The sequence below is a fragment of the Meriones unguiculatus genome, chromosome 2 (genome assembly GCF_030254825.1).
Source record: "Meriones unguiculatus strain TT.TT164.6M chromosome 2, Bangor_MerUng_6.1, whole genome shotgun sequence".
NCBI lineage: Eukaryota > Metazoa > Chordata > Mammalia > Rodentia > Muridae > Meriones > Meriones unguiculatus.
Window position 1 is genome coordinate 66019130 of NC_083350.1, and position 27894 is coordinate 66047023.

At 40.8% G+C, this 27894-nt stretch overlaps 1 protein-coding gene across 2 annotated transcripts in view; it reads left to right on the forward strand.

Annotated features, from left to right (window-relative positions):
• Garem1 (GRB2 associated regulator of MAPK1 subtype 1) overlaps positions 1 to 27894 on the forward strand; it is a 174015-nt gene that overhangs the window by 35968 nt on the left and 110153 nt on the right. For both annotated transcript variants that reach the window (XM_060377628.1, XM_060377629.1), the window contains exon 2: positions 24507 to 24647. In XM_060377628.1, the coding sequence (XP_060233611.1) occupies positions 24507 to 24647 (141 nt within the window). The remainder of the gene's footprint in view (positions 1 to 24506; positions 24648 to 27894) is intronic.

The following is a 27894-nucleotide window of genomic DNA, read 5'->3' on the forward strand; positions in this document are numbered from 1 at the left end:
ACAAAGAAACAGGACTTACATGGAATTCCTCCTATATGTAGATAAACAAAATGAAAGTGAGCCTGGGCCACAGATTAGAGACTCTAAATTGCCTATCTTCCATTCCTCCCTACCCCATCATTAAAAATATTGACATCTTCACCTTAAAGTTGTTTTTACTTCAGTCATTCATTCATTCATTTGTGTGCCTCTTTATGAGACCTGTATCCCATGGTGCTCTTGTGAAGTCAGGAAAAAACTTATAGGAGTTATTTCTCTCCTACCATGTGGGTCCTGGAAATAGAATATTTACCAGCTGAATCATCACCCCAGCCTCGCATCTTCATTCTAAAGAGCCATTTCTGGACAGAAGGAAGCCATGTGCAGAGAAGCATAAAATATATTGTATTAAATGTTTTCAAGACCCAAACTTTTGCTAGGACTTGCAAATTGTGCAAAACAAATTTGAACCACTTCATCAGAAAAGGGAAAATATAGAACTTCCATGAACCCAAGGGCAAGGAGGTGACAAAGGCAGGTCTGGCCTTTGACATTGCAGCAGGGTACACTTAAGAATGAGCAATGGTGTTACCACAGGAAAAAGAAAAAAGAAATCTCATAATGGCTTTAAGTAAGTTTGCAACTTGATGTTGTCCTGGATTCTTGTCTCTCCTTGGCTTTGCCTATCTAGCAGTTAGACACATCTGTAAGGGGTTGAAAGACTGAGGATGGTCAGATTTCTCATTTAGGGTCATGTATCTATTCCTGTGACACCAGGTAGTTCTATGAAGCTGAGGCACCCTATGTTCCAGGTTGTAGCCCAAGTTCCTCCTCTGAGATGAGAAGAGATAGAATGTTGATGGGATTAAAGTGGACATAACTCTCCAAAAGCCATCTATCCCAAATTCAAGTTCACCATCTTATTTTAATTAAAGCCTTTACTGACGTGCCAATTTCTGGAGCCTTACAAAATTCATCAAACTTGCAAGTTCAGGTTTTCAAGCATCTTCACTTAGAAGCAGCCAAACTGGTTTAATGGTTTTGTCCAGGTGTACTATAAAGTCCATCATCATCATCAGAACTGTACTGCACACTTTCATATGTGGTCATGAGCTTGCACACAATTATACTTAAATTATAGTAGACCTCTCTTTTCATTTCTTCTGTTGTGTTGAAACTTTTTAGACCTGAAAGACTTTAACTTTCAATTTTAGAAAGTATAGCTTTAATATAGCCATAAATGATGTGGCATTTTTTGAAAGGTCACATTTTTTTATGGTTGGTTGGAAGGAAAATTGGAAATATTTATGAGTCATTTGAATTATCTAAGTGAATTTAAGCCCAGATTTTCTATCCAAGTTTAGATGCTTAAATTTAAATGCAGAGTACCACTCATCTGCATATATCTGATTTTAATTTGGGAGATGTGACAGAACATAATAATACAATCCCTTGTTTCCAGTCTACAGCCGTATTTCCACATCTCAGAAATGAGCTCTGGGTGTCCATGTCCCGTCAAATGAAGCAGGTGCTCTGGCCTTCTCTCTGCCTCAGTCATTCATTAACAGGGTGGCTTTGGGCTAGTTATTTCATTTCTTGGAACCCGAGTTTTCCTCACATATTAACTTGGAGAAGAAGTTCACATGACTGTGAACCTTTGAAAGCAAGTTAGCCTCGTTCGTGGAAAATAATTAATTGCTGCATAGCACATGGTTGCAACTATCATTGTGTTTCTTGCATAGCATAGCTTCAAAGCCCCTGCATTGCTTGCTTTGCATTGACCTCAGAGGCTTTATAGTGCAACTATATATGACTTTCCTATCTTGATGCTCCCAGCAGTTATAAGCACATATTGGGGCAATGAGAATAATAACAAGTTTTGAGTCCATGGATGAAATTGGTGGCAGGCTTATTAACAACTCAGGTGATAAACTGGTTGTGTGGCTGAAACTGAGTACTATGAGTAGAACTAAAAGGATGATTGCTATACAATAAAGAATGGTAGTGACATATTTGGAGATGTGGAATAGAGAATGGAAATTGAAAGAATAAACCTGTATATAGTATGGTGAAGCACAGTTTTAATCTAGAATTGTCATCTTGGTGGACATAAGTCCATGGTAGAATACTTGCCTCTAGTGTGTGTGTGTATAGGTTCTTGGGTCCAATCCCCTGTACCGCCAAAATACAAAACTAGGATTAACTACCTTGAGTTCCTTTTGCCTTAGATTCTGGGATTTGTATTTTAATGATAGTAAGAAAACTACATTATTTAAGTACATTATTTATTTTACTTTGTCTGTTGTTGATCGGGGCTTTAGTGAAACATTTCACTTTCTTTTTGGTCTTAAGAATTACAAGGGAAAAATAGTAATGGTCCATAAAAGGCAATAGAAATAATCAAAGAATGATAACTAAGGCCCACTACAAGAAGCCATAAATCTTTGGTTCAAGGAGAAGCGAAAGAGACCATCTGTGAAAAAGAATGCTGAGACAGGGCTTGCTTTCTCACTGAGAGCTCAGGAGAAACTTAGGTGAATGAGTAGTACCTTTCAAAGGGAGAGCCTTGAGGCGAAACTGACTAGCATCTATGCTTTGGGGCAGTAGGCTGTTTGCCTTCGCTGAGTGTTTGTTGACTTTCCCTTGGCCACAAAATCAGCACTTAAGTTTCTTTTCCCTTTTGTTTCTTGTTTCTATAATATAGGATCTCCCTAGTAGCTCTTAATGGCTCTCCTGGAACTTATTGTATTTAGGCTGTCCTCAAGCTCACATTAATTCTCCTGTCTCACTCTTGAGTGCTAGGATTGCAGTTATACGGTACCATATTGGGCTTCTTTCATGCACATTAATCTCTGCATTTCTCTAATTCCCCTCTTGCTGTTCAAAATCATAAGGTAATAGAAAGCAGAAATTGAATTCTTGTGGCCATCAAATGAGAGAGACGTTCTTTGACCCAATAGTTTAGTGGACTATGGAGGCAGAGTTTCCTGTCAGAGTTTATGAATCACTGTTTATCTGAAATGGTAGTAGATTGCGTTTGAAAACAAAAGCACCTTCCTTAGGAAGTATGCACAGTTGTTGACTGCAAGTCTCCAAGTGAGCATGCTAAGTAGTCGTCTTTCCTGCCACCCCCGTAGAAGGAGAAAATGTATTTCTTTAAAAAGCACTGTTCACTTAACAAAAGTGCAAAAGCTAACTTTGTAGGGAACACACTCAGCACACTGGGTGGAAGATACAACCGAGCAGTAACTAATTAACGTATGCCAACCCACGAGGGTAAAAATAGTGGCACAGAGCGCCAAGCGATCATGGAGTTGACCCTTCACTCAATCACAAACACTAAATTGGGAATGGTACAGAATTTTAAGTGCCTTTTTTCTTGGGCCTTGCTGTTGTGATCTTTCTTTAGAACTGTTCTGATATACCCTTCGGAAGGCTGGCCTCTGTGGACGTTGTCTGTGCCAAATTACAGCACAGAACAAGGGCCTGTTCTGTTTAGTTACTGAGAATAGTGCCCAGTCAGTGCTATTTGACAACATGCTGAATTAAGAGAATGTTAGAAAGATGTTTGACAATGGAAAGTGAGCAAAACGTCTGATGTTTACAAGTTCTGTTTATATGTAAGTTGATAGCATCAGAAAGCTGTGCTTAAAGCTCTTCTTTAAAGATTCTGCAGAACACTTTGTGGAGAGTGGAGGATTTCATCTGGTTCCAAATATATGCGACCTCTCAGTAAACTTAATTCTGTTCTAGAATCCAGTCTTTTTCCTTTCTGGTTTGAAATGTATCAGACGCTGGCAAGTTGCTTTATGTTAGCCAACCAGTGCAGTACTGATTTCACTCAGGGACACACCTCTGATTATTTCCTTTCTCTTGTCTTTGACTTGTATCCTAGTATCTTACCTGAGTTCTAAGAATAAGTAACTCTGGGTTCCTTGAGATACAGCCCATGAGAAAATTAAATTGTGTTCTTATATTTATGTGTCCATGCATATCCTGGCCTTACAAAGATCAGTGGCATTTAATATTGAAAGGGGAAATAACTGTGAAATACTTTTGTACTCTATTTCACTGTCACAAGGCAAGCATTTATCTTGCCTTTACTTCATAGCTCTTTAGCATATGAAAAGCCTCTTTGGGATGTTGAAAACTGCTTCTATTTTTTAATAGACAGCCTACAATCTATGTCAGGTACCACAGAGGAAACAATACAGGATGAAGTAGAAAAATACTATAACTTGGGGGGGGGGTAGGGAGAATTCCTTGAGTTACACATCTTTCCTTTGGATAAAAGATAAGATTTAGATGATCCTTATACTCCTTTTAACTAAAAAGGCTCAGAACTTTACCAGCACATATTAAGCTTATGTGTAACACATAAGTATGTCAGCAGCAGTCATGTCACACAGCAGTGATAACTTGTGAGTACATACGCTGACCATAGAGACTGAGGCAAAGGTGAACTGATACATGTTCAAAACCCACATATCCTCCTTTGCACGGATGTAATTCTCTTGAGCAAGGTAAATGCTGAAGTTAGAAAGAGAAAATTAGGACAGTCATGACTGAGTGGTTAGTCTACTGCTGAAGGACAAGTGTAGGGCAAACTAGTGTCCTATGTCTCATTTCATCCAGCACCTGTGTGGCCTTTATGACTCACTGAACATACTTGTCATCCTTTGTCCTTAATCCTCAGAGCAGATTATGAAAGAGTGTTCTCACATTTCTGTCAGGAGACCCTCCCCCTCCACTTCCTGAATCTCCTGAGTAACCAGGAGCACATACTCAAGGCAGGCTAGGCCTTCCACTCAGCACGAAGACCAGCCCCTGTCCCCTCGTGTTCACACGGCCTTTACCTGTAGCGATTTGAGATCTGCAGTTTAAGTGAACTGCATAGATGCGTGTATAAAATCCAAGCACCTCATTAGCTTTTGAAATAGACCATTTAGTTCTCCAGGGCTTACTGTTTTTGCCTGAAAAGCAAGAAGCTTCTGGTCTTGCTGGTGTCACAAGTCAGACAAGTTTGTGTACATTTCCTCAATTATCAAACAAAAACATTTCAGCTCTAAAAATCTCTGAATCCACATTTAATTCCTCTCAAAATTATTGCTTGAAGAAAAGTCAACATCATGTGATCAGCCTAGATGTTTGTTTCTTCTAATTTGTCATAAGCCAGAAGCTCATAACCATTTGATGTGTAGCAACAAAACCCTTTACAATGGCTTCTGGCAAAACTTTCTCCCAGCAAATTCTATTCTGAGATAACAGGTAACAAGAAGCTCTCCTCCTGTATTTAAGAGATAGAAAATGGTGCCTAGAATGCAAACATACAGTGAACATTGGTACAAGGCACTTGGGCTGGCTGCTGAGACTTACGTTCTCAGCTTAGTGTGGAAGACAGGTCCACAAAGATGAGGTACCACTACAGCTGGAAGGACTCTGGGGAATGGCGCTTGCCAAAGGAAGGAAATAGTCCCGCCTGCAGGATGGAAGGACTTGTACCTGCAAGGCCTTCATAAAATGTTTTCATACTTAATCCTTTCAAACATTTGAGGATCAGATTGTGTGTGTGTGTACACAAACACACACACACACATATGTATATGTGTATATAATCCATATACTTATTGTACATATTATATATGTTACTGTTATTTCATTCAGAACTGGAAATGACAGATCATTTGGACAAAACGTTGAAGCCAGTTAACATCTAATTGCTTAATACAGTTTCTAGGAACACAAGCCTTCCACAACCCAGGTTAGGCCATGTGCTAGAGAAATAGCACAGTGCTCGTTCGAAAGCCAGCTTCTCTTTTCTCAGTGCTGTACCTTGTTGTTACCAAGTAAAACAAAGGAGAGAGGAGTGTCAGCTACCCTCAGCTCTGGGACCCCATGCGAGAGCTTCATATCTTCCACCTCTAATTCTTCACCTGTGGGGAAAACTGTGTTCAGGGAGAAGATTCCTGCTCAGGATCATTAAGCTTTTCTCTCCATCCTACTTTTACAACTCAAGCGAGACTGTGTCCAGCTCCTCTTCATGACACCAAGCTCCTATTCAGTCAGCCTTTAGTCAGCTTTACACTGACATTTCTGGGAGAAGGAAGTAGCTCGTATCTAGCTTGGGAATGACCCTGGGAGCTTTAGAAGCAGATAAGGAAGCTCAGATCCCCTGTGGAACTGACAGGTGAGACTCTGGAATTTCTTGCTTGGACAGGCAGAAGGGGAATGAATTCTCAGGCAATAGGATTAGCTTGAGAAACATTCCTCCCTGAGCTAGCAGGGCGGGGTCATTCCTAGTCTTTGCCAGTGGCTCTATTTTGGCTCTAGCTAGCTTTGTACCTTACCATGGCTGTAGTAGGTCATGGGGGTTTCAGGCACACCTAATAGAGTAAGGAAAGTTTTTTCCTGAGCAGAGAAAGGCCATCAAGGCCTTCCAAGGAGAATAATAATAACACCACACCCGTCTGCATCTAGAAGATTCCAGGAGCAGTGAAATAGTTAGAAAGTAGGCAGATGTCAAGAGCAAAGCCAAGGACAAGGGGTGGGAGATGACAGGTACTAAGAATAAAGATAAGTTATACTGGCTCAGACTGCCTATGCCTTTGTGTATACAAACCATTTCATGCTCACGGCAGCCTACTCAGTCGACCCTGTGTTATGAGCATCTGTATTCTATAGGAGAGTAAACCGAGCAGCGTGATTTTCTTACTGAAGTGAAAAGGTTTGACACTTACTGACAAAACAGCCAGGGGTGTCATAAACGTAGTCCCAGGAGCTCGTTCATGAATAATTCCTTCAAATGACCATGAACTGCATGTACAAGGTACAACTGTACTACATGCTCATTGAACATCTCGAGTATGTGTAAGGATTTCTCTTAAGTAGGTAGAGGGTAGAAAGAGCTCAAAATGTTTACGTAGCATGCCTAAGACCCTGGGTTCAGTGTGTGTGTGTATATGTGTGTGTGTGTGTGTGTGTGTGTGTGTGCGTGTGTGTGCGTGTGTGTGTGCGCAAATGGGAACAGTTTAAGCAGCCCCAAAGGAGTACAACTGTCATGGAGACAACTGCACAACATAAACATTCATGTTTATGAAACCAATGAAGTATTGTCTAGCTCTCCTATGTCCAGCTTTAGATTGTACCCTTCAGTAGTTAAGTGGAAATGGGGAAGGTCTACATATGGATTCTCCTACATGTAGGTGCATGCACATGTGTGTATGTAGTTAGTATGTGTATGTATGTGGTGAGGTGTGCATTACATGTGTAGAAGCCATTGGCTGAAAGGAGTCTTCCTCAGTCATTCTCTAACTTTCTCACTGAGGCAAAGTCCCTTAATAGAACCCAGAAACTCATCAATACAGCTAGTCTGGCTAGCCAGCTTTCTCCAGGGATACCCTGTCTCTGCCTCCTGAGGGCTGGAAGTACAGTGGGCCCCTGTGCCCATGTGGCTTTTCCGTGAGTTCGAAGGACTGACACTAGTATGGGCCATCTCTCCAGCCCCTACCTTGTTTTTTAGAGAGACATCCCATCAATGTGGAGCTTGCTAAGTTTGACATCCCATCAGTGTGGCGCTTGCTAAGTTTGCTGGCCAGTTTGCTCCCCAGATATATCCTGTCTCTGCCGCCCCAGTGCTGGGATTACAAGCACATGCAACTTTTCACAGCTGAAAAGTATATTCCTGGGGTTGAACTCATGTTTTTCCAATCCAGCAATGTATGGAGCCATCTTCCCAGCTGTTGAAAAGGTTGTACATGTGTTTTTTTGTTTTGTTTTGTTTTTGTTTTTGTTTCCAGAAGTATATGATTGGTGATAGAGAAATCTGACCCCCTCCCCCAGGTTGGGAGGTTTAAGCCCAGCTAGGGTGGCAGTTAAGAATCTAGAATATAGATTGCAAGGAATAGTTAGTTCCTTGAAGTAGATCAGATATGTGATACAACAAAAGACAGAGAGAGGTGTGTGAGCATTGATAATGTTAACATCCACTAGTGTCAGTGCCTGGTACTTTCAGGGTTTAAACATTCTCTGAGCCTAGCACCCTCCCCTCCTCTCAACCCCCAGGCACTACTCCTCTGTCATCCCTCTTCCTGGCTACGGTTGAAAACTAGAATCAAAGAGCAAAGCAAGAAAGTCTTAACAACCTAAGCATAGTGTGTACAGTAATAATTCACAAACTATTTAAAACTTTGACAATTATGCACAATTAGCTTCTAAAAAGCCAAGTGAAACTGTTAAAAATTACTTCATATTTTATTCTTAAACATAAACTAATTGGTTTTGGCTACATTCATCTCTGAATTAAATTTATCTGATGTCAGGATAGTGTCTGTCTCCAGAGATGTAGTAAGGCGCATCCTGTTGGCCTGGTTGCAATGCTAATGAAGCTGTCACCCTCATTCTTCCTCTTACCTCAGGCAAAGGAGCAATGTTTTCATATCATCATGACTCAAAGCAGTAATTGATTTTGATTGATTTGTATGCACAGAGTCACTTTGAAAATTACCTCATAAACATAAAGTTGAATACTCAAGTTAAATTCTCCATCTGCCTTTTCGAACAACTGCCTTCCCTTATGGATTAGTATCCATGATAGGCAGAATTCTGAGATGGTCCCTTGCTCTTTGTCTCTTGGTGTTATCAACATTAAGTTTATATAAATATATATATATACACATATATACATATATGTATATATACACAATATATACAAATATATGTTATATGTATTTGTATACAAATATATGCAAATATATATTTGCTATATGTATAGCAAATGGGATTTCATAGATATAATTAGGATCATTAATTAATTTACTTTAAAGCAAGTAGTGTCTCCCAGCCTTTTGTTTTAAGTTAAGGAGTATTATTAGTTTGGGCTGTTATAACAAAGTGACTATGTGGCTCATGTTAACTGGAATTTACATCTCATCTCTGGAGCCTGGGAATCTGAAATCGGGTGACCAGTATGGCTGGGTCAAGGAAGGAATTCATCTCATTGAAGATTGCTGACCTCTCTTTGTATCCTCAAGTGGTATGAAAAGAACAAGAACACTTTCTAGACTTTTTTTTTTTTTTTTTACAAAACATGGTTTCTCTGTGTAGCCTTGGTGGTCCTGGACTCACTTTGTAAACCAGGCTGGCCTCGAACACGCAGAGATCCACCTGTCTCTGTCTCCCAAGTGCTAGGATCACAGGTGTGTGCCACAGCACCCAGCATCCTAGGGCTCCTTTTCTAAAGATGTTCACCTTATTTCTGAAGGCTCTATCTTCATTGCACGACCATCTCCTCAAACCTTCAACCTAGGAACTCTGGGAAAGCACAGACACCCAGTGCACTGAGGGACTATTAGCCCAAGTGGGCCAGCCTGGTCAAATGCCCTTTCAAAGTCAGGCTGTTCTTTCTCTGGCAGGTCATAGAGAGAAGTCAGAGGTATTGAGGTTGTGGGAGAGCTTTGATGTGAGACAGTTGCTGTGTTGCTGAGATGGGGAGAGGGCTCCAGACAAGGCCCTGAGACTGGCCTTTGCCTGGGCAGCAGTCTCCAAACTGTAGTCAGAAAGCAGGATGTCAGCCCTACAGCTGCAGCTGAGGCTAGATCCAGATGAGAATGTAGGTAGCCAGCATGGTTTCAGCCTGGGAGATTTATCTGTGCTTAGCTCTCTAACTGTTCCTATGTCAGCTATTCTTTTTGTCACTTTGACAGAATCCCTTACCAAACAACTTAGAGGAAGAAAGGCTTGTTTTGGCTCATAGTTTCAGAGGTTTCAATCAGGTGACAGCAGGGAACTATGGTGAAGGAGGCTGCCCACCTCATGGTGGCCAGGAAGCAGAGAGAGAACACAGGAAAAAGCAAAAGACAGGAAAACACCTTCCTTCCGACTAGTTTGTCCCTCCAGTTAGCCCATTTAACTTTGAGCTCATCGATAGGTTGGGTAATCTAGCATGAAGTTAGCACATTCATGATCCAGTCAGCCCTCGCCGGCACCACCAGCTGGGGTCCAAGCCTTCTTCTCACAATGTAATTTTAGAGACTCATAGCCAAACCATAACACTGGCTAGGTTTTAAGCAAATTTAAGACACTCTTCATCAAGATAATATAGAAACTCAGTGGATTTTGGTAGGTTGGTACCAGTACATTTATTGAGCACAAAGCCATCTGTTCATATTTGCCCATGTCTGAGGAGTCTTTTAAAATATTATTTAAATTTAGCATATAATAAACTTTGCAAGTAGTGATTTTTATCCACAATTGCTGACATACTTTCAATCATTCAAAGGCTTATATGCACCACAATACTTAAGCACCCCACAATGTGTCTTGCCTCACCTCAAGCCAGTTAGTCTGTGTTTCAGATCAGAAGCTCAGAAACCCACCCCTTAGGACTAAGTGTCAAAATTACTTTTTCCTTGGTACTTTTGACAGCAGAAAATTGTATTGATAATTTCTAAAGCAGTGAAATTGGTTAGGAAATATAACTAACCATAGTACCAACTTAATTGACATTGTTTAGTTATATAATGTAATATTTGTAAACTATTTTCTTTCTTGTTTTTTTCAGACAGGATTTCTCTGTATAGAGCTAGTTTTCCTGGATATCTCTCTCTCTCTCTCTCTCTCTCTCTCTCTCTCTCTCTCTCTCTCTCTCTCTCTCTCTCTCGACCAAGCTGGCATCCAATTTACAGAGATCTGTCTGACTCTGCCTCCCGAGAGCTGGGATTACAGGCGTGCACCACCACCCCCAGCCTGTTTGTAAACTCTTTTTTAAAAATCTTTTGTTATTGTTGTGTTGTGCATGATGTGTAGGGACTCGAAGAATGTTGTACAGTTGATTGGCCTTGTGCCTCTACATGCGTTCTGGCATCACACCGAGGCTGCCGGCTGTGCACAGCACATGCCTTTCATACTGTTGCCACCAAGGGGCCTTACCGGCTTTCTTTTTGGTATCCTTGTTGCCGGGTTTTGGTTTTGTATATTTAGAAAGTAATGTTGTTCCTGTTTCATTTTTCATTATGCCTTGAGAAGTGGCACTTCACCTGGGATACCGTGTACTTCCTGTGTACCTTATTCCCTCGTGACCGTGTCCCTCCTGTCTGCCTTTATTTCCCTGTGACTGTGTACTTCCTGTCTACCTTTATTTCCTGTGATCTTTATCTGCCTATAGAATTTTATTTGATTTTTAAATGTTTGCCTGTTTCCATCATTTTAATAGATGGTGCCCTTTCCATTTCAGTTTGTCAGTGTGTGTGTAGAGCGCTGTAAAGCTGCTGTCTGCAAGAGTAGTTCGTCTAGAAAATAAAACCCTTTCCTCTGCTAGCTGGCATCTATATTGTAATAATAATAATTTTAAAAACCTGTTCTGTGTACAGAGAGTATTAAAATTCATTAGATTTGTACATTGATACTAGAAGCATTTTTCAACATTGACCTGTGTTTCTTTAAATATGTGTGAGGCTCTGTTCCTTTATATTTTGTTTGGTCTTGTTTTTCAAGCTGGGTTGTAGGTTCTGGAAGTCTGCTTAATGTGAGTAATATTTTAAAGCTGTAAAGATGTAATCTAAACATTTTCATAATGCTCTTCCTCTCATGTAAGTTCTGTGTGGGGAACTTTATTTTAAAATTTGATTTGTTCATGTTTCAAGTTATTTGTATTGCAATGAGGTCAAGAAACACTTAGCCGAAGTTGAAACAAAATGACATTGGAGATTTCTCAAATTTGAGCTGCCACTCAATTTATCCATTTGAAATAAAATTGCTAGGGAACTAGGGAGATGGCTCAGTCAGTAAAGTGCCCACCTGGAAAGCATGAGTCTGATCCCCAGAACACGGGTAGAAACTGAGCACAGGTGTAGTCTGTAACCCTGGGGTTGGGTAGTGGGAGCTGGTGGCTCGCATTCCAGCTAACTAATTTGGCCAATCAGTGAGCTCCAAATTTAGTAAGTGGAGAAGAGTCCAGGAAGATACTCAGTGCCAACCTTTATCCCCCCTTCACAAGAACACACACATGCACACACTAAAATTGTTGGGTTTTACACTGGAAGTACATCACCCTTTTGTTAAAGTGAAACTAAATGTGATCACTGCACCTTAGCAATGGCCTTTCTCAATGGACATGGAATCCACAGTACGTACTGATCCAGTCATAGGGGAGGAAACTGACTGAGAAAGCAAAACAGAGCCAGAGTCTTCTGGAGAGCTTCCTGTCCATGGAAGGCTAGACTGGGGCTCCTGTCTTCGCTCCCGTTCAGCCACGCCGCCCTCCTTAGCATGGCTTGGAGGTTAGGAATTGCCCACAGTCACGGGTTAACAGCAGAGCTACAGTTTACGGCTGGAGAGATGGCTCAGCAGGTGAGCTCTGGGTTCTGTTGAGAGACCTTGCCTCAGTTAATACGGTGGGGAGCAATGAAGGAAGATGCCCAATATCAGCCTGGGACTTCCACATGCACACATGCATATACGCCTGCACGCACGTGTGCCCCAGACATGCGCACATACATATGTGCGCATGCCACACTTACAGACACATAAAGTAAATAACTGCCATTTAAGCTAAAGTTGTCTGGGAAAGTCCCAGACTATTTCTGAGATGCCTCCCATGTACCACGTAAAATCGTCATATTTTCTTAAATTATCAAAACCCGATATTTGGAGGGAGAAATTCTAGGAAAAGCCTAGTGATTTGGCCTTTGATGCCTGGTGGAGTCTAGGTGACACCTGCCTGTACTTGTGGGGTTCAGTTTCTGTGTACATCTTATACTGTTACAGAGTAGTAATTCTCAACCTTCCTAATGCTGTGACCTTTTAACAGTATTCCTCATGCTTTAGTGACCCCGACCATAAAATTATTTTCATTGCTACCCCACAATTGTAATTTTGCTACTGTCATGACTCATAATAGAAATATCTGATATGTTAGAATATCTGATATTCGACCCCTGTGAAAAGGTTGTTCAACCTCCCCTAAACTGAACACAACCCACATTTTGAGAGCCTCTGTTAAAGTTACATATCATTCAAACTCAAAGAATGGTCCTATTGATAGTCAGCATTGCAAGGTGAAAGGGGTGACAGGGTGGATCTATCAGGCTTCCTGGCTGTGCTGTAGCACCGTGGATTTTCAATGAATACCTTTCTCCTGTGAATCTGAGCCTTTCCTTGAAGTAGTCCATGCTACACACTGGGCAGTAGGCTGGCTAATGGTTTTGAATGTTGTAGAAATATGAGAACCACAATTGCTCACCTGCTGTTTTCTAAAACTTCCCTTCTGTAGAATTCTTATCTTTAAACATGTTAGCTCCGGCTTTTAGAGTATAAAGTCTGGGATTTTACTGAAGTAGGCATACTACTGTTTCATACAGAAGGAGTTAGGTATCGTAAACTAGTAAATCTGCTGTTAGAAAGGATTCCTTTCTCTGAGTGTTTATTTTAAAAGAGGGAACAATATATCCCTAATCTTTTTTCTCTCTCCTTTGTTTCATGCATTCCTTTTTGCTTAGATTTCACTAGGAATTTCTGTGAGCATGTTACTAGTTAATGCTTTGACTAAATTAATCTCTTTTTTTTTTCTTCTTTTCTTAGAATAAAGAATAAAATTTGAAAACAAAGTGCTTTTACTTGCTTAAAATTTAAGATTATAATCTATGGGCCTTTGAATAAAGCATTCATCTGAAAGCAGGACCCTGGGTGACATGGTTTTCTTGGTGTTTGTGTAGGGCAGGAGAGATCAGGAGAAAATGATTCAACAATTTCTCAGGTTTCCTTGAGAGGCTTAAGGACTGAGTAAGAGCCAGGCACTTAATTTCTCTTTAAACTTATTTTATGCGAATATTGATGACTTTATACCCAAGATTCTTTTCATTGAAGTGAATTTTTTTTATCTACCTACTATGTTGTCTAGAAATCTTGTGAAATACAACAGAGCAGAAACAGACATTACATTGGGCCTACAGATCTGACTGCTAAAGGTCTAGGTGGGGACCCAAAGGCTCTGCTGTTTTGTGTGTCTGCACTCAAATTGAAGGTCTGTCTGTGAGCTGGGTGACAGTGACTCACTGAGAGGCAGAGGCAAGCCCATCTCTGAGTTCAAGGCCAGCCTGAGTTCCAGGTCCAGGACAGCCAACGCTACAGAGAGAAACCCTGTCTCAAAAACAAACAAATAAACAAACAAACAAAAAAACAACCAAAAAAAAAGCAAAGTTCTATCTGTTTGTCTTTACCTCCTAAATGTGATACTTTCGATCAGCAAAGGAACAAGAAATCACTCTTTAATTAGTCAGCATACCATGACAGCATATGTATACTTAATCCGAAAGTATGGAAGTGTCCTGGAAGCAGGGGTGGGAGGGACCAACCTTCCTGATTTGGTTAGCATATCATCATGAATTCTGCTCCAAAAAATTAAACTTGTCTTTGAATTCTTGCACATTCTCAGGAAACAGGGATCTCCCAAGCTTTGCATGAAGCTAGAAGTTCTGTGCTGTAGGTTCATGGCCAAAGTACAATTCATGGGAGGAGCTGAGCAGAGTCCTGTGTGTTTATTCTTTGTTGCAGTCAGATACAGTGTAGGGAGGCACCATCCTTACCTTTCTATAGCACTCACCTTTGACAACACTGTGCATCACTGTAGATTCTCCTCTTAGTGCTCACCTTAGAAAAAAATATCTGGTCTGTGTTTTTCATGTTTTTGGCCTATGATATTTCTTCTGTTTGCCTCAGCCCTGGCCTCAGACTATAGTCCTGAGTTCTCCTTGGAGAGTGAGATGGTGAGATGAGTTGAGAAGAAAGTGATCACACCCAGTAATCATATCAAATTCCATCTCTCCGGAAGAATAAAGAATAAAAGAAGAGCACAGCCTCTCCAAAGAGAGTCTTGGTGGCCACTTACCGTTAGCATCCCATTAGAGATTCTAGCGAGAGGTACTGAAGGAAAAAAGGAGCTTCCAAATTGGGATGATGAAGTAAAACTTCTGCTCACAGATAACCTGTGCTTATAAAGGAAAAATCCTAAGGAATATGTAATTATTTTTTACAAATTGTACTAGAACTAAGAAGCAAATCCAACAAAGTTGCCAAGTTTAAGATCAATATACAGAAGTTAACTATACATCTGCACACTGCAAATAATTTTTCTTGTAATGCTGTCAGAGAGAATGTGTTACAAGCTCACATATTTAGCAGAAACATTTTAGAACTTGTACACTGGAAAATGTATGTTATTAAGTGAGGTCAAAACAAATAAAAAGGCATCGCTTGTTCGTAGATTGGAAAGAATAATATTCCTAAAATAGTAATTTCCAAATTGATCTATAGATTAAACACAGTTACAAAATTCACAGCTTTTTTTTTCTTCCCAGAAATTGACAATCCTAAAATTAGCCTGGATAAAAGGAACCTCCTTCCCCGTCCCCCACAAAAAAAAAAACCCTAGACAATCTTGAAAAATAGTCAAGTTGTCAGATTCAATTTCCTATTTTCATTCAAAACTTACAATAAAACCACAGTAATTAAGACAGTATGATATTAGCATAAAATCTGAGACAGTTGAATAGTACGGAAAGACTGGAAATAAGCCCGTACATATGTGAACCGCTGGTTTTGACAGTGAGCACGACAAGCTGGTGAAGAGAGGTTTGCCTTCGCAAAGTTAATGGTTGGACATTTGAACACTCACATGCACAGCAGGGCATTTGGATTCCACCTATAACATACACAAAATTTAACATGAGTTGTAGACATGTGTTAAAGACAAAGTTATGGAAACACGGGCATGGCTCTTCTTGACCTTATGTTAGACAGTGTTTGACTGTGAAAGCACAAATAACAGAAGAAAAAATATATTTGAACTAAAATCTGAACTAAAAACTTTTGCGCTTCAGAAGACACTCTCGAGAAAGTGAAAGACTCTACACAATGAAATATATTTGTAGCTCATGTATCTGCTAAGAGTCTTGTATCTCGGATGTACAGGAATTGAAGAACTGAGTCACACAAGAGGATACAGTCTCTCCTTTCAAAATCCTTTCAAGACTTCAGAGCCTGCTGGTTCAAGGACCCCACTCCCAACATTCCAGACCTCACTGGCCAGAGGCAGGGACTGATAAAGGTCTCACTCATCTCCAAACGATTACAGTGATCACACAGCCTAGAGCCAGAACTGTTTCCCTCTGGGCTTCAGGCTACTCTCATCATACACAAGCGACAGTTGCTCCTGAGACAATCAGATTGGTGTTCATTTTTGGAAATGATTAGAGCAGGATGTCCACTAAGGTCAAAGGGTGCTGTTGTTGACTGTGCCTGTTGTATTTTCCCCCCAGAGGCCATTGTTCACAAAAGGACAATGCTAGAAACAGGCCACAGTGTCGAAGGTCAAGATTGCTATCTGTGGGTATAGAAATACAAGTGTTCTCATGTCCTTGGAGAATCACTGGGGAGCACAGAATATTATCCGTGACTTTCATTAGAAGATCCTAAAATCATGACCGATTAGTCCAGGCTGAGGGCGCTGCTTTGTTGTATTCACACATTCTATCCTTCCTAAAAGCTTTCTAAAAACAATCCACATTCCCAAGCTCTTATCAAGCAGCTTCAGACATCATACCTGAGTCTTAGCAATGCTGGTGTCAGTTCTCCACTTCAGCTCAACACATTCTTATAACTCGGCCATTAAGCTGATGGTGGTCTCTTCTCTTGTTCCTGGGCTTCCGTTTCTTCAGTTCCCATTGATTTCAGATTATTACCTGTGCTCCAGTGATTTCCTGTGACCACATCCTTCCTGATGGCTTTATAATTTTTACCTCTTAATGGTTATTTGCCAACTACTTATTTCTTTGAGAATTCACCTCCCTTTCTGCTACTTCCTCTTTGGAGCCCCTTACTATCTTTTCAACGCAGACAGCATTTTAGTTTTTAATTTTTTGATGTCTCTTGAACTCTCCTGATATGCTGGCTATGGCATCTCCTCTTCCCCTTCCACACTCATATCTTTTCATCATGTGATTTATGATGAAAAATCATAAATTTTTCACAGACACATCGCAGGAATATTCTACATTTTTTTTGTCTGTCTAGAAGACCGTAGCATGGCTAAGACCTCCTTCACTGAAAATGTTCAAAGGTGCTAATTAGATCCAATTGAATTATTTAATTTATAGAATGAAATCAGCAGAATGGAGGAGTTGCCTGTAAACTACCTTCTCCAAGGACAGAGAAGTTTATATTTACGCAGACCGCTTCGGGTAGCCCTGGACACAAGCCCTTTTGGTCACTGGAAGACTGCCGGTGTTGAAGGTTATACTTCAGGAAGGCTAACTGTTGTAACAAGAAGGGAATACCAGAGCTGACCCTGGGTAATTCCCCAGTAGAGAGTGTTTCTCAGGCCATGCGTGTGCTCGGCTGTGCAACAGGTAGTTTGTTCTATCTTATTTTAATTAAAGAACCTAGATGGCTGGCACTGCCCTGTCTTTGGTTTGTTTCAAGTGCTCGTGGAAATCAGTATTTCTCATCCGGCTTGTGAACTGCTTCATGGATATGGCCACATCAGGAAGTAGGCAGTGTCCTTTTTGCTCACACACCATTGGCTAGGACTCGGGAATATGACAAGGCTAACTGCCAGGACAGTCGGCACCATGCTCCTTAATATACCTGGAAAGCAGAGCAAATGTATTTGGTGTTTAGCCCCTGATACCAAAGCTATTTTTAAGTTATAAGAAAATGAAATGTAGAAAATTAGTTTACTCCCTTCTGTATGGAAAAGACTGTAATGTCAGATTAACACACAATTAAAAGAACATCACAGTTTATTATAAAATATAGTGAGAAACCCCAAATATATTTCTGTCACTGGACCAGTTTGCCTTTAAATGTCAGAAAAATGGGACAACTCACAACTATTAAATTAGACTTTAATGAGAATCAACAAGGAAATTGTAGAAAAATTTCATTTACCCATGGTTGATTAATTTAACCAGACATAAGGACCAGTTTATGTCCATGGCAAATAAAAATTCTAACTTCAGTGGTTGATTCTCATTGCAAAAGCATTAAAAGTCAGACTGTTTAGATTGAGGCTTTATTCATCTGTCAACAAGCAACGAGTGTCCGTCATGGTCAGAGCTCTGCTAAAGGTGCTGAGACTAAACTAAGTCCCCCAGGAGTAAAAGAAACTTAGAAAAAGAAAATGAGTCTGCATGTAAGGTTATATATATGCTACGCAAAGTAGGGTATTCTGGGACTTGGAAGGAGTCAAAGCAGTTTCTGAGAAGCAACAGCTTCAAGTTCAAGTAGTTAGCTCTGGTGTAAAATACAGCACCAGGAACAAAGAAACAAATGTGAATTTGTTAATAAACTTTAAATTTATAGTTGCTATAGCCACACAATTTTCATAATTTAGGGAATTATTAATATCATGTGTGTTTTGCCTTTTCTTTGTTCTGTTAACTCTGGATTTGTTCTCTTTGACAAGAACATGCTCAGAACAAATCCAACATGGACATATGTCTGCCTTATTCTTTTTGGCTTTATCCTGACATTAATAATGAGAAAACTTGTTAGTCATGAGCTAACAGATTTAACATTAAAACACATTTAGTTGTTTGGGTCCACTTATTACAGAGTTTTTTATTTTCTTTTTCAGATTTTGTGATTTTGCAAATACATCTGAGAACCCAAGTCTAAACACAGAACTAATTTCCATCCTATATTTTCCGTATATACACAGCCTGGAAGGAACTGTGCAGCAGTTTTAGTTCACTTACATTTCAGCTACAACTCTCATATGAGATCATGTGTGGAATTTTCCACTTGTGACATCATGGTAACCTTCAAAAAATACTAGATCTTAGGACATTTCAAATTTCAGATTTTTTATTAGTAGACCTTTTTTTTTAATTAGAGATGAATTAAAATATTCGATCTATACCTTATTTTCCTCTTTAAAAATAAAAGGAGCATTTGACATACCTGTATTCTCCTGTGGGAAGTGCTGAGTTACTGAGTGATTCAGAACCATTCAAGTAATTCATACATATCAGAAGATACGCTGTAACTCAGATATATTCAGCTGTACTGATGTGCAAAGCTGAAGTAGTTACAAGGTGTGTCGTAAGTTACAGTCTAACACAGAGCTGTTCCAAATAAAGGTAAGCATATTGGAATATTTAAAGGCATAGCTAAACCCAGGGGCGTACTTGAGGCCTGCTGTGTTGCTTTCTAGGGGTCTGGTGAGATGCACTGCCACAAAGAAGGTTTTGTTTATAGTTCTGAATGTCTTTTCTCCTTAACCCCTAAAACCATGTTCCTCAACCCTGACAAATGCATGAGCATGCCATTTTTCTAGCTAGCTGTGTAGCCTAGGCTGCCTTTAAACTTACTCTGTAGCCAATGCTGACCTGGAACTCGGACTCCTTCTGCCTGAGGCTTCCAGGTGCTGGAAAGAACTGTCACCATGGTCTGATGAGACAAGTTTTTAAATGCTTTCATTACAGTTTTATCTATATAATTTACGCAGGTACATCTAAAAGTCGACCTCATAGCTCTAAAACAAATTTACAGTTCCATCACAGACTTTAAGCAAAGCAAAATTAGTGTGATTCAAATCAGTGAAGTTGGGCTTGCTCTTTAGTTAGGATTAGGCTTGAGATGGAAAGACACTCATGAAGGTGGCATTTGAGCAGGTTTTTAAGAACAGTAGGGTGAGAAGCTAGGCATAAAGATGTGAGAATATAAAAAGAAGAATGAAAGTGAAGACAGGGAGCAGCCGCATAAGAATGGAACAAATATTTGAACAACAACAACAAAAAAAAAAAGAGCCCTTTGGATAGCTAATGTGGGATAGGGACCTAGTTGCAGACCCTTTGGGCTGCTGGGCCAAGGGATGAGTAGAAACATTTGAAGATGTGTGAGTACAATAATAGGATGCTATTACTTTTAATTGCTCTTAATTATGGGAATATTTAAATGTTAGAAAAGGAAAAAAAATAAGATGGAAGGCCAAGGAGGTTGCTTCTCTTCATTTGATTTATTAACTACAGTGCTGCCAGGACCTAGAACATAGCTGATTCTCTGTCAGTATCACAGAATGAATGTATAGTATATGATGAATGGCCACAAAGGGGCATCCTTTCTGAAAGGTGTAGAAAATAGTCCAGACAGACCAGGTGCTCCATAGAAACTAGCAACTGATGCCATGAGCTGGAGAGCTACATGTGGCTAAGAGGGTCCCAGAGAAAGGTGCCGGACTATAAAGGAGAGAGACAGGAGGAGCAGGTCATGGCTGTGCCTTTCCTGCTACTGTAAATGGCTGTTGGAGGGCGCACACTGAGAGGAGGTAACAGAAAGGGGATTTGGTAGAATATTTTGTACCATAAGCCAAAAGGCAGAGGCAAGAGTTGCTCATTTCTACATGTCCAGCTCATAAATAATTATTTTAGAGTTTGAAATTGAACCTTATTTTGAAGCAGACTTACTTTGAAGTTACCTGGTGTTAAAGAAAAGCATTTCTATCTTTTTTAAATTAATTTATTTTTTATTAATTACAGTTTATTCACTTTGGATCCCAGCTGTAGCCCACTCCCTCATTCCCTCCCAATCCCACCTTCCCTCCTTCTTATCCTCCCATGCCCATCCCTAAGTCCACTCATAGGGGAAGTCTTCCTTCCCTTCCCTCTGACCCTAGCCTATCAGGTCTCATCAAAACTGGCTGCATTGTCTTACTCTGTGGCCTGGTAAGGCTGTCCCTGCCCCCACATGGGGAGGTGCTCAAAGAGCCAGCCACTGAGTTCATGTCAGAGACAGCCCCTGTTCCCCTTACTAGGAATCCACTTGGAGACTGAGCTGCCATGGGCTACATCTGTGCAGGGGTTCTTGGTTATCTCCATGCATGGTCCTTGTTTGGAGTGTCAGTCTCAGAACAGACCCCTTCGTGCATGCTATCTTAATAGGAATGTATGGATTACTTTTGGGGGAGCAAGGTCCAAGCAAGCAGATGAAGTGTGTCCCAGAAGCGGGTTATCTGCAGAGCACTTGCAGGAGGATGTTTGCATATTCTGGAGTGCAACACCCACTTCCTTTAGGCTTCCTTTAGGTTACTAAAACCTCGAGCTACATTTTAGTATGTTACTCATAGTTGTTAAGTGCCAGGATAATTATATCACAAAAAGATGTTTGCTTTATGAATCCATTTAATTCCATTTTTTTATTAGTGACCTACCCTGAGATATTTTAAGTTATTGTTTTGTTTTATTTCCAGACAACTTTTGTGGAACTGACTTTTCCTAAAGCAGGCACATAGATCAGTTGTTTAAAAAAAAAAAATACAATATAAGCTCAAAAAATAGGCATTGCTTTCTTCCTACGTTATGGCTCCAAAAGTCATTGTGAGCCTCTTACTAGTGTTTACTACACCAACAAACTGCAGGACTGAACATTATGTTTTCATTTTGATTAACTTGACTGCAGTTGTTTTTTGGGGTGCCACTTTAGAGCCCACTGTGGAATAAAATTAAAACATTCTTTATGATACAACAATTCACTTCAGAAAATGGCATTTTTGTTTTATTCCTGAGTGGCATTGTGCTCTCCCCCTGAGTTTCCCATATGGGCTGCAGGGCTCTGTTTTCTCCTTCCACCAATGCATCTTCTGTAATAACTCCACAGATTCATATTCCTGGAGTGGTGGTATTTGTTCCTGGGCTCCTGGAAGGCTCCTGTCTCCTCCTCTCTTCCAAGCCCAGCTGTCTATCACAGGGAAGCCCAGCAGCTCTGTTCTCCCATTACCATTTTCTTCGCTTTCTTCATCTCTGCTGAAGTTCCAGGCCCAGCCTAGATTGCTTATCTCTTTCACACAGCATGGGCCTTGTGTTCCCTCCCTCGAAATTACACATGAGCACACTGTGGGCTTCCTAAAGAACGAACCAAGTCTTTTTTGTTTGTTTGTTTCTACCAACTCTTCCCTTGCCTGCTCACGGAAAAAAAAAAAGCAGTACAAAATAAAGTGGGTATAAGCATCATGGAGAATGTGCACCAGCATACATGCACACACAAAATAAGTAAAAAAGGAAATAAAGGTTTGTTGGACAAACGAATAAAGAATATTTTGAAATATAAAAAGCCTGCAGACAGCCCCCCTCAGACATTCATGACCTAATATTTTCATGATCCCTTTAATAAAGTGTGTGTCTCCTTTCTGGAGCACCTCTCATATGATTCATTGTGGGTGACATTATTCACTGTTCTTGATGGCATTGGCTGTCTCCTCCCCACTGGATACTGAGGACTTGTTGTTGTTGTTGCTGTGCACTGATTTATGGATACTAAATGCTCAGAAGCATGCTTGTAGTGGTTGAGTAAGTGAGTGCACCTGGAAGCCTAGGGCCAGCAACTTTCTGTTTCCTGGGTTTTCCAGTGTTTTCCAGGTAAAGGCCAATGTGTGGCAGAATATCAGGAAGAAATGGAAAGTCTTCAAAATACAATTCTCCTACTTACTAGCTATACAACTCCAAACAAACTCCTTGACTGCTCTGAAGGTCATTCTCTACCCTATTAAAGAATAGCATGACCTAAAATTACAATGTTGGATTAACATTTCGGGGGAAAAAAAAAAGTGAATGGCTGAAATTCTTTGATCACTCATAATAGATCAGGCTTATCCATCATAATAGATCAGACTTGGCCATGATGCCCTTTGTTCTCTGACCCTGCATGCTCTCTGGGAAGCAAGGGTTGTGTTGCCCATCTTGCCAGGAAGAAGCAGAGGTCCTGCCTGAGACCACACGATAGAGGTGGCCCAGTGGTACTAGAGAGCAGGTCTGCTGAACACACCCGATGTGTGCTCAGCCCTTCTGAGAGCAGATGTTGTACTGCTTAACACCTCCTCTGGAGTGGAGCTTTGAAAGTCTTCCTTCCTGCCTTAATATGCCTGAGGAATGCAAAGGGCTGCTGAGTGCCCCAGGAGACGTTATGATGAAATAGCTCAGTCCTCCCAAAGCATGAGGTGCAGGTAGTCTGCCATGTTTTAGACCTCCCATCCTGCTGATGAACACTACCTCCAGGTCATTCCTACCTCTAAATAAAGTTTTCAAATCTCTTTTCTACCCCTAGAGATAAAATATTCTTTCATTAAAACCGTTTCAGAGACCATCATGGTATTGGTTTAGAAGCCAGTTAGCTGGTTATGGTTGGGACAACCAAGCAGTCATTGCTGCCTTCATTAAGGATTAGAAAAGTGCTGAATCTTATCATTTTAAGGAGATCTGCAAACGCCATTTCAAAACATACAATTACATCACTAATAACTCTTAATTATTGTAGTAAAGTTAACATAAAAAATGAGGAAGGCTGTCTTCCCTGTGAATTAACCTTACCAGATGTTTTCATTGAGCATTTAAAATGACTAACCCAGAATTAATGGGCTGGATTTTGTCGGCATCTAAAAAACATCTTTTACATTTCAAGGAGTGGGTTTACCTTTTGAAATAGTGTGTCATCATTTCAGAAGGCTAAAAAGTTTCTTCAGAGACTATTAAAATGAGAAATAATTTCATCTGGATACTATAAAGCTTCATTACACTTAATTGATTGGGAGGGTTGATTGGAGGCTTGGTGGCAGGCCAGAGAGAACTGGCTGATCAGCACAGGGAACTTAAAAGGAAGTACATGTGTTTAGTGTCAAGCACTCCTTCAACGGACTGTTTGTTTTTTATGGTTTTATTGTAGTGTGTAAGAGCTAAGCTTTGGCACCCTCTTCGTCTACATCTGAACCTACTTTTCTGTCCATTAAAGCCTGTGAGATTAGACACACCATGTCACATCATTTTGGATCTTGGTTTTCCTCACCTGGGAAGGAGCAATGCCTTCTTAGTGATGTCATATTACTACAGGCAATGACATAAAACATCATCTGAGTGGTGCTTGCTCTAGGCACTGGGTGGTGTTTGTCATCAAGCCACAGCCACGTAGGTATGATTATGTATGTGATGCTACATTGCCCAGTAAGTGGAATACGTCTGTAGAGAACCCTATGTGTAGTTTTCATCTTGAATAGAGACCTCTTTTCTCTTTATTTCTTGCCTCCTTTTTTTTTTCCAACTCAAGGAATTGATACTGTGTTATGAACTGTCAGTTTGTTCATAAGTAAAGGAGGGGGTGCTAGAGGATAATGCCACTTTTTTCCCTTAAGTTAAACAGATTGATATTGTTGAGAAATGGGGACAACTAAACCCTAAAACCTTGTGGTCTAGACTATCATGACCACCAGGAACACCCAGAGCACCACCATATTTTTGAGACAAGATCTTTCACTGAACCTGGGGTCTGCTGATTGGCTAGACTGGCTGGTCAGTAAACACCAGCATCCTCCTGCCTCTGCCCCAATCCCCAGTGCTGAGGATTGAACTTAGGTTCTAGTTCTTGTCCGCATTTCCGGACTATGCCACCTCCCCAAAGCCATCCAAGTTTAAACTAAAGAAATTTTGTTGTGGCATGTGGAGTAAGCAGATATGAATTCCAGCTTTCTCACATGCAATCGTGTTTTCTAGGAGAGTGCGTGGAAGGGCTGCGGGAGAATGACTACCTGCTGATCCACTCCTGCCGGCAGTGGACCACCATCACTGCCCATAGCCTGGAAGAAGGTCACTATGTCATCGGGCCAAAGATCGAGATCCCCGTTCATTACGCAGGTAAGACTCAGCAAGACTAACAGCAGGAACTAGGAATTGCCTATCAGCTAGAGGGCACGCTGACTTAAAGGAATGAATCGCTTCTGTATAGTTATTTTGTATCTGTTGCAGCTCCATTTTGTCATGGATACTTGTAATTAATGAAGTTGGGTGTTTAGAAGGTGAAAATTTTACTCTGAGAATTCCTCTGTGATCTTGGAATTGGAGCACTACGTGTAGCCAATTCCTGAGTTCCACAGCCTTGTGCCTCGACTACGCCAAGTACAATCTGAGCATCACTTTTGTGAATACTAGGAGGTAGCAACTCTGTAAGGTCCCATTGCATGCGAGGACACTGCTCGCTGGTTTTAAAAGTGTCTGTTTAGAAGTTCAGATACCTGGACCTGCCTCGCCTCTCAATTCATCTTTAGAATGCAGCGGCAGCATGACTTCATTGCTCTGATGGCCACCTTGTCCCCTTCCTTGGAATACCATTCAGTTCAGTATGTCATTGAACTCAGTTTTGTTGAGTGATTCCTATGGTCAGAACTGAACTTGTGATATATTTGCTTCAATAAATTTTCAGTAGGGGAAGCTTATAAATCAGTTTTTAAAAACCAAACATGTCAACATTTACTACCTTCTGGTTCTACAGTTCATTTTATAGTTATTGACTTCTTATATGTTATTCTACTCCTCTTGAAGTTATTGCAGGATGTTTTAACCAACTAACAGGGTTATATAGACCTAGACTGCTGTTTTGGCTTTGACAGACCTGTCTACAATGCTTGGCAGATTATTTATTTGAAAACAGAATCTTGCTGTACCCTAGAATAGTAGTAAATAGTATTTGTTCGATCTGTATTTAGGGAATAAATAAATGCTTTGGTATCCTGTTTGATTCTTAGACTTCTTCGGCTGGTCACTAAACTTAAAAAAGCCCTCTCAAAAATATTAAAGAAAAGAGAAATTTTGTGGCCTAAAACATCGAGCTTTATACCTATGCTAACTACTTAGTTATAGGAGTACACTCTATGGGAAGACCGGGAGGTGGTGTGTTTACCAGGTTAGGCCCAGGCCATTGGAACAGTGCTCATACGAGTGGGGAATTTCACAAGCCTCCATGTTGCACAGATTCTCCTCCACCCGCAACACCGTCTACTTTATTTTCAGTAGGCTCAAACTCTGGTTTCTGTTTTTATAGAAAACTAAAAAATAAATTTCCATCTTGTATGTTTTTACCTGGGCTGTGTTCTATCTGTTCACTTGAATTTTAGGAGTTTCTACAAAACATGGAGATTGTCTCTGATCAGTCTTCCCAGAGGACTGCTTTCAATGGGTCATTTCCACGGATCTCAATGGAGACCCGTCTTGGCTTGTCTTGGACCTGCGATGCTCTAGCCTGTTTCTCCAATCTTCCTACTCTAAAGAGGGGACGCTCTACTGGAGCCGGGTCAGTCACCTCCCTGTTTCCTCACTACACTAAATACTTTTCCATTGGCCCCACCCACCCTGCTGGTGATGCCTCCCTCAGCCATGCAGCTTCTCTGGTAGGGAGGGCCCTCTTCTGTCACAGACTGGCTCTGGATACACTTGCTGCATGTCACCTTCACTTGGTACATGCCATCATTCTTTATTCCATTGCCACTTTCCTTGCTCAAATACACCTTCCTTTGCTGACCAGTTGGACTGTATATTCCTTAACAAATAAGGTAGATATGAAAAACCTCTTGTTGGGCAGTGGTGGTACACGTCTTTTTGTGTGTGTGGTTTTTTAACTTTTATTAATTACACTTTATTCACTTTGTATCCCCCTATAAACCCCCTACTTCCTCCCCTCCTAACACTTACCCCTTCTTCACGTATGCCCTCCCCAAGTCCACTGATAGGGGAGGTCCCCCTCTCCTTCCTTCTGATTTTAGTCTATCAGATCTCATCAGGAGTGGCTGCATTGTCATCTTTTGTGGCCTGGTAAGGCTGTTCCCCCCTCAGGGGGAGGTGATCAAAGAGCAGGCCAATCAGTTTATGTCAGAGGCAGTCCCTGTTCCCATTACTATGGAACCCACTTGGACGCTGAACTGCCATGGACTATATCTGTGCAGGGGTTTTAGGTTATCTCCATGCATGGTATTTGGTTGGAGTATGAGTCTCTGGAAAGACCCCTGTGTTCAAATTTTCTGATTCTGTTGCTCTCCTTGTGGAGTTCCTGTCCTCTCCAGATCTTACTATTTCCCTCTTCTTTCATAGGATTCCATGCACTCTGCCCAACAGTTGGCCATAAGTCTCAGCATCTGCTTTGATAGTCTGCAGGGCAGAGGCTTTCAGAGGCCCTCTGTGGCAGGTTCCTAACTTGTTTCCTATTTTCTTCTTCTTCTGATGTCCATTCTCTTTTCCTTTCAGGATGGGGATTGAGCATTTTAGTCAGGGTCTTCCCTCTTGATTAGTTTCTTTAGATGTACAGATTATAGTAGGTTTATCCTATATTACATGTCTATATGAATGAGTATATACCGTGTGTGTCTTTCTGCTTCTGGGACAGCTCACTCAGGATGATCCTTTCCAGTTCCCACCACTTACCTGCAAATTTCATGATTTCCTTTTTTTTTCATTGCTGAGTAGTATTCCATTGTGTAGATGTAGGTGGTACACGTCTTTAATCCCACCACTCGGGAGGCAGAGGCAGGTGGATCTCCAAGTTCAAGGCCAATGGATCTACAAAGGGATGTTCAGAAAAGCCAGGGCTACACAAAGAAACTCTGTCTCAAAAAAAACAGAAAAAAAGATCTTTTGAGTATACTTTCCATCAGTCTACAGCTAAGTCTCTTTGTGCAGATGGTATCTAATGCAGGAGTTGCAGTCTTGGGTATACAGTGGAATCAAATAGCAGCTGGTTCAGGAAAGACTGGTTGCTGCATTCTGCCTGTACAGATTCTACTTCAGTTGGGCTCAATAATTGTTTAGGTCTCAATGGTTGCATAAGATCAGCATCAGGATTTTCAGGGTTTCTCCATGGGTACAAACAATTAAAGATGGAGAAGGGCTTCCAGTGCCAAATGATAATATCCCTCCCCCCCAAAAAAAAACAGACAGTAGACTCTTGAGCTTATGCTTTTGTATTAATAGCCATCCATCTTTCACTGGGAAGAAAGGTATGGCGTGTTCTCTTGTATGAGAAATGGTGATGCCGGTGATGGGATGGTCCTGTAAAGCCGCATATTGCAAAGACATGGATTATCTTTCATGAAACAGAACTGCCAAGGCTAAGTAA